We start from the raw sequence: 8025 nt of genomic DNA on the forward strand, positions 1-8025 counted from the left end.
CAAACACTGAGTTGAGCAGCACTGACATACGTTATTAGATCTTTACTATGAATTGCAATGTTTAATTACCTCTCCAATGCAGTAAGTATGAATGTAGGTGTGTTACTCAAACAAGATAAGAGCAAACCTCTGCACTTCATCTCTCACATTCACAATTAATTCTTGTTTTTCATTTGCTCTTTCACATTTACAATCAATTTTTGTCAAACCTTGAACACAAACTTAAGCAATTTAAGAGATGTATAGCTTACCGTTATGCAGTTATCGTAAGCGTCCCTCACTACTTCATATTCTACTTCCTTCCAACCTTTCAATGACTTATCTATGATCAGTTGACTAGAATGAGCAAGAGCTTGCTGTGCAAGACAGCGTAGTTCCTCTTTGTTATTTGCAAATCCTGATCCAAGTCCGCCAAGTGAAAATGCTGCTCTGGCCATAACAGGATATTCTAGTCTCTCAGCAGCTTCTAGGGCCTGTAAGGAGTTTACAATGTAGTTACTATATCAGGAGAATGAATTTGCCATTAATATGGATCTAGAAACAATTTATCACATACTTCTTGCACAGAATAAACAGCAGCACTTGGTGCTACTTTTTCTCCAATTTGATTAATTTTTTCTGCAAATATCTTTCGGTCCTCTGTATCAATTATGGACTGGATTGGTGTGCCAAGAACTCTAACATTATATTTGTCAAAGACTCCACCTCTCTGCAGTTCAACACCACAATTTAGAGCAGTCTGCCCACCAAATGTCAACAGTACACCATCTGGTCTTTCCGAGCGGATAACCTGAAAGAAGAACCTAATTTTACTGGAAGTGTGAAAAGGATTCAGTAGTCAACATAATGTTATCTAACACACTATACAATAGGAATATAATAGAGGGAAACATTCCACGTGAGAAAAATATATCTAAAAACAAAGATGATGTGACTTACCAAACGAAAGCGCTGGCAGGTTGATACACACACAAACAAACACAAACATACACACAAAATTCAAGCTTTTGCAATCAACGGTTGCTTCATCAGGAAAGAGGGAAGGAGAGAGAAAGATGAAAGGATGTGGGTTTTAAGGGAGAGGGTAAGGAGTCATTCCAATCCCGGGAGCAGAAAGACTTACCTTAGGGGGAAAAAAGGACATGTGTAGTAAACGCAAAGAGTTTGGGCAGAGTTGTCAGTCAAGGTTGAAGTACAGAGGCAAAGATGTTGTTGAATGACAGGTGAGGTATCAGCGGCGGCAACTTGAAATTAGCGGAGGTTGAGGCCTGGTGGGTAACGAGAAGAGAGGATATACTGAAGGGCAAGTTCCCATCTCCGGAGTTCTGACAGGTTGGTGTTAGTGGGAAGTATCCAGATAACCCGGACGGCGTAACACTGTGCCAAGATGTGCTGGCCGTGCACCAAGGCATGTTTAGCCACAGGGTGATCCTCATTACCAACAAACACTGTCTGCCTGTGTCCATTCATGCGAATGGACAGTTTGTTGCTGGTCATTCCCACATAGAAAGCTTCACAGTGTAGGCAGGTTAGTTGGTAAATCACATGGGTGCTTTCACACGTGACTCTGCCTTTGATCGTGTACACCTTCCGGGTTACAGGACTGGAGTAGGTGGTGGTGAGAGGGTGCATGGGAAAGGTTTTACACTGGGGGTGGTTACAAGGGTAGGAGCCAGAGGGTAGGGAAGGTGGTTTGGGGATTTCATAGGGATGAACTAAGAGGTTACGAAGGTTAGGTGGATGGTGGAAAGACACTCTTGGTGGAGTGGGAAGGATTTCATGAAGGATGGATCTCATTTCAGGGCAGGATTTGAGGAAGTCGTATCCCTGCTGGAGAGCCACATTCAGAGTCTGATCCAGTACCGGAAAGTATCCTGTCGCAAGTGGGGTACTCTTGGGGTTCTTCTGTGGGAGGTTCTGGGTTTGAGGGGATGAGGAAGTGGCTCTGGTTATTTGCTTCTGTACCATGTCGGGAGGGTAGTTGCGGGATGCGAAAGCTGTTTTCAGGTTGTTGGTGTAATATACAATAGAGTTATTGAGATAGTAGTCTGAAGGCAAACTGTCACTACTTCCATGATTTCCTGTTTTTGTAAATGCCAATGAGACCCCTTCAGCTTCAGTCCATTAAAAAGTACACTGCCACAGTATCACTTCTGCTGGAACCATTACCCAAGAAATACGTCCCAGTGTTTGGCACAGCTTATGCAGGAACAGAATGCTTGAATCACACATACTGCTACCACAACTGTCCCTCTATTGACACTGATGTGATTCGTCTACTGAGTTAACTTTTTTCCTATTCCACACTTTCTTCTTGTTTGTTCCAGCTGCAAGGTACAAGTGGCCAAATGAAACAAACTCAAACTCTTTATGGCATCACAGCTTGCAACATAGAAGGTATGTACGATACATTTTGAACAGACCAAAGAATAAGTGTAAAAACATATGGACTGGAAACTTTTTGTGCTGGTGCAAGACATCTTATGTCTGTGGCAATGCACACATGGTAACAGTCAGGTTTCCTTGGCCTCACTTACGGAGTGAGACAAACATGCTAGTGCCGACAAGAGCTTGCCTCTGGAAGTGTGTTTTGGAAAACATGGCTTCTGATGCACACTAAGCTCTATGGCGGATTGTCAGCTGCACCCTTCTGAGGAGGATGGTTTGGAGGACAGAACATGGTGATGACTGACTGTAGGAGGCTAATCTGTTGGGCCTTTGGATTACTGTATCATGTGGATGCTGTATATGGTCAGTGAATTTAAAGAACAGCTGGGTAAATGTTGGTTATTCAAAAGATTTCATATGTAATTACTGTAATTACCAGATTTGGATATTTTAATCATTTCAATCTGTAACTGTGGCAAGGTCTTAACATGTGCATTCAATGTTATTTTAATTGATGTGTTAAATGAGTAACAAATTTAGCTATCACATCTTTGTACAATTTTAATTAGTTTTAATCATTGTTGAGTACATTTTGTGTTTTCAGTGATATATCAAATTAATGTAAATATAGAGTTGTTCTATTCTGTTGACCACTGGTCAGCTGAAGTGTGTTTTACTTTATTGTTATGGAGTTGCACCTTGAATCAATGTTTAAATATGTTTCTTTAACACTCACACATGGAATTATGGGTCTTCCTTTTTTGATACATGAAATTTTTATGTGGAATAAAATGTTTAGCAGTAATGCTCGCTCACACCTCAATCCAGCCCTAGCATCTCCCTCCTGCACTACATTTTGGTAACGAAGCGTGGTTTGTGTGTGTGGTGAACTGTGCGAGTTCTATTACATAGCACATTTTTAAATGAAAATTTTAGGGTTCTATAATTTTTTCTTGGAAAATACTGTTCTGTTGCGGTTTCTATTTCAGTATAGCTGGAAGATGGTGACGGGGCTGATGGATTTAACAAAAGATGAATCATGGTATGAGATGGAAATTCATAAGGTTGATACCACAGGAAGCGCTGCCTGCGTCCAAGCTGGTATACCAGCTGTGGAAGGTAATCGCCATGTTATGGCCCCTTGAGAGTTGAAGCTGGCAGAGGAAAGTGCGGCTGTCTTCCATATATAGTTAGCCTTGAGAGAACTGTCTTTTGTAATTACTTTTAGAAGTGAGCGAACCATCATGTTCTCAGATCAGTAGAGTTCAGGCACTAGCCTTACATTATGCGAATAGACTGATTTGCACTGTGTCAAGGAGACAAAGAAATTTCAGAAAACTGTAACTTTCTTACAGGACCAGGTGAAGAGCTTTCAGGAGTATACCCAAATACTATTGAATACATGAACAGCATGATTGATGGACAGTGATAATTCTCCTGTGAGTGAGTCATGAAACAATGGAATAGCAGTTTCTGGATCCCTCATGGGTATGCTAAGCTGCCTAACCATTCAGTATGTATGCTACATGAAGGTGTCATGCCAGTTAGGAGTAGTGAAGACATTTAACATTCACTACACTTACTCTTGGAACTGCAAGATAAGAGTGTTTGGATTAAGAAATTTCCATTATCATCAATTGTTGGTCTCTATGGTTTTCGGCCACTTAGAGCAGACGCTACTGGAAGCTATGAAGGAAAGATTGCCCTTTGTTCAATTTTGTGAGCCAATTTGTAATTAGTATCTGGCTAACAGAGCTTGAAATGAATAAGTAGAAAAACTTTACTTCAGTGTGCAATGTGACAGAACAGTTGGAAGACTATGATACAGGAATAAAACAGTGTGCGACAAAACATGTAGATTCTTTCTATCCATTATGTTGTTCTTCCTCAATAATAATAATAATAATTTGTGATATCTTTGATATTGTCATTGTATAACATGTGCACAGTACCATACCTAAACATTTCAAACATTGTCCCAGGGCTAATGCAATGCTACTAGGAGTGCAATGAGCTAGTTGGTTTGTCTGAAAACTGTGCTAATTACAAAATTCAGTCACTTCAAGTTTTGTTGTCATTGTTTGTACGAGGTGTGACAATAAAGTAATGAGACTTATTTTCTTTGCAAGATGTGGCAACCCTGCAGACTTGCGAAAGCACAATATCTTTGACCTTGGTCTATAAGCTGCTTCTAGTCCAAGCAGCACATCGATTCAACTGTTCAGTCGTGAGTTCTGCTGTAATAAGTTAACACGTGTTTATGTCTCTCGTCACAGAAATGGAACTGCATAATATTGCCATTTCTTTTTGAGTAAATTGTGTGAAAACACAACAACTTATGGTAAGCTTCAGAAGGCTTTTGGAGAGGAGGTTATGTCAAGAGCTCAAGTTTTTCATTCGCATAAAATGTTTAGAGAAGGCAGAACGAATGTTGAAGATGAAGACTGCAGTAGACGACCATCACCCTCACGGCCGGATGTCAACTTGGCCAGGGTGCGTGAACTCGTACGATCTGATTGAAGATTATCCATGAAAATGATTGCAGTAGAACTGAACATCAATCAAGAAATGGTTCATCTAATAATAACTTAAGATCTTGGTATGAGAAAGATTTGTGCAAAAATGGTCCCCAAAAATCTCACAAAACAACAGTGAGAAACAAGGAAAAACGTGGCAGCTGATCTGTTAGAGCAAACGCAAATCAAACCAGAATTGTTAAGCCATGTTATCACTGGTGATGAACGTTGGTTTTCACAGTATGATCCAGAAACAAAACACCAAAGTTCACAATAGTGCTCAACAGGATCACTCAGACCAGAAAAGCTCACGTCAAAGTCAAAAGTGAAATGGATGCTTGTGTGCTTCTTTGATTAGAAGGGAATTGTTCATACAGAGTGGGTGCCTCCTGGACAAACAGTTAACCAATATTACTACAAAGACATTTTGGAAAGACCACATAAAAGTGTTCTTCGTGTCCGTGCCAACATTGATGAGAATTGGATTCTGCATCACGATAATGCACCATCCCATACCGCTCTGTCAGTACAGCAATTTTTAACCTCAAAACAAATTTCACTACTACCACAGCCACCTTATTCATCAGATATTGCTCGGTGCAACTTTTTTCTATTTCCAAGAGTCAAAACGGCGCTCAAGGGACACCACTTTCAAACAACACAAGATGTCCAAAAAGCTGTGACAAGGGTCTTGGAGGATATTACAGAAGATGAGTTCCAGAAATGTTACCATCAATGGCAGAAGCACTGGAAAAAGTGTGTGCAATCAGAAGGGAACTACTTTGAAGGAGACAACACTTAACTTGACTAAAATGGTAATCAACATTTTTTTTTTCACATCAGTCTCATTACTTTATTGTTGCACCCCATATATAAACACACACGTTTATTGGTTTCCTGATAAAGTACATGAAAAAGCTGCAGCAACAAATAAAATATTTATGCAACCAGCAACAAAAAAATGTTAGCAACACATACACGTATTTAATTTTGAAGTAATCACGATCTTTAGGCGAAACACTTTTCCTGAAACAGTTCTGCACACTTGCGCAAACTAATCAGTGTAATTTATTAGAAATTATTACTGCATCGTGAAGTTCCTGTTTAAATGAATATGCATCCACTATTCAATTACTCAGAAATATAAAACTGTAATTATAATTTATGAGAAGCTAAATAATGACAATATGTATATAAACTCAGTTTTGAGTACTGTACACTTCTAAAAGTAGCATCATTGGAAGCTATGTCACATCAGTTCAGGTGCAGTCTGCAGCTTGAAAGTGTGTAGTTAAAATCTGTGCTGGGTGCGTGCTCCAATCTTGATTTAAATTTCCATTATGAGTATTCTGCTTGCAGAAATGAGTAATCTGTTCACTGCAAAACCTATGAACTTCAATAATTAATTACTTTCAAGCAGGCCTTTGCAACTTAAATTAGTGAACATTGTTTCTGAACTGTGATGGATTGTCAGAAGTGACAGTGTTATCATCACTTAAACTAGCTCTTCTTGGACTCAATATTTTGTGTATCAACGAAAACAATCACCCTTTGAAAATATAATATAAATGGATAGATGATAAAATCTACTCATCAATAAGCGGCACGAGAAAACACAAAGATTAAGGAGACGTGTAAGCTTTCAGAATCAGTGCCTCTCTCTCCTTCTGGCAGGATTGAAAAGGAAGGAAGAAGGATACTGTAAAGGGACTGGAACAGTTTAGGAAATGGGAGAGTTCAGAAAAGTTCCCCAGAACCCAGGGTCATGGGAGATGTACAGGATGTGATGAGAAGGAAAGACTTGTCTTGTTGAGTAGATTTTTTTATCTATCCAGTTGAGGTAATTTTCAATATTTTGTGTGATGGATTCACTTAAATAAGTAATTGTATTTGATGCATTGGACAAGGACTGAATTAACTGTGAACTGTGACTAACACAAAAGTGAACTGTTAAGTCTGTGCCACAATTGGAAACATCATTGTTATTGTAGATACTAGGCTGCAAACTTGCGCTACTTAGTATTTGTAATAACTGAACTGGCCAGTGTCATTAATACTCAAAATCCGACAAGAATGACATGTAAGTTGTCATTTTAAATCTTAGTGCAGTGCACATTATTGAATAGACACCATGAGACACTTACGAGAACTTTCAACCTCAAGGTGATCAACATGAAAAGCTACTGGCAGGGAGGATACAAATTACAGGTCAGTAATTTTTTAGGAGTTCAATACTTGTCCCTTCATTTACAAAGGAAGAAATTGTCAACAACGTGCTGGAAAAAATGTATGAGACATAGGTAACAAACATGAATGCTTGCCCAGGGAATATTGAACATCTAGATTAACTGATTTGACAAGCTGAGGCCATACAGGAATCTGATAGAAAGTGGCAAGAAGGGAGAGCCTCGGCATTAATGTGTGGGTATGACAGAGCCTCTTGCTAGGAAAGACAATCATTAGATGTTTCAGGTGTTGCCCTAATAGACATTCAGCCAGGAACTGTCAGGATAAGGTTAGAGATGACGATGTGAAACAGCAAGATATGGGGGGGAGGGGGAGTTTGAAACACTTGCTACAATTCTACTCCTCAAATAAATAAATAAATAAATAAATAAATAAATATATATATATACATATATTTTTTTCTTCATGGTCCATGTCTTATTCATATAACATTGTAGTTCACTAAGTACACTCATAATATTTAACTGCAAAGGAGTAGTCAGTTTACATAAAGACAATTTATTTCAAGAATTATTAAACATATTAGACTCCTAAGGAACACATGCAGCTAGGATTTCCAGTGAGCAAATAGTTTATGGTTTGTTAAACACCACATCTTAGATAGAAGCTCTTCAGTCACCACTTCTTGTTCATTTTTTACAAAACTTACTATATAAAAGATGTTTGTAATTATAATTTTTACTTCCCACAAGATATTTTGGCCTTTAGAAATTCCTAAATGATACAGTTACCTTTATTTTTTGAAATGAGAAATGTTTTTGCACAACATAAAAATGGTTTTACTGAAATTTAAGAAGATTATGCATCTAAAAATTTACACGAAGACAGGTAGGCAGGTAGAGAGAGAGAGAGAGAGAGAGAGAGAGAGAGAGAC

At 38.7% G+C, this 8025-nt stretch overlaps 1 protein-coding gene across 1 annotated transcript in view; it reads right to left on the reverse strand.

Moving 5' to 3' along the window:
• Positions 1-8025, reverse strand: part of LOC124606307 (CAD protein) — a 545680-nt gene that overhangs the window by 399491 nt on the left and 138164 nt on the right. Inside the window, exons 7-8 of the mRNA XM_047138292.1 lie at positions 557-790; positions 252-473 (exon numbers count right to left, since the gene is read on the reverse strand). Coding sequence (XP_046994248.1) covers positions 252-473; positions 557-790 — 456 coding nt within the window. The remainder of the gene's footprint in view (positions 1-251; positions 474-556; positions 791-8025) is intronic.

Source organism: Schistocerca americana, chromosome 1 (assembly GCF_021461395.2).
Source record: "Schistocerca americana isolate TAMUIC-IGC-003095 chromosome 1, iqSchAmer2.1, whole genome shotgun sequence".
In the NCBI taxonomy this organism is placed as follows: Eukaryota; Metazoa; Arthropoda; class Insecta; order Orthoptera; family Acrididae; genus Schistocerca; species Schistocerca americana.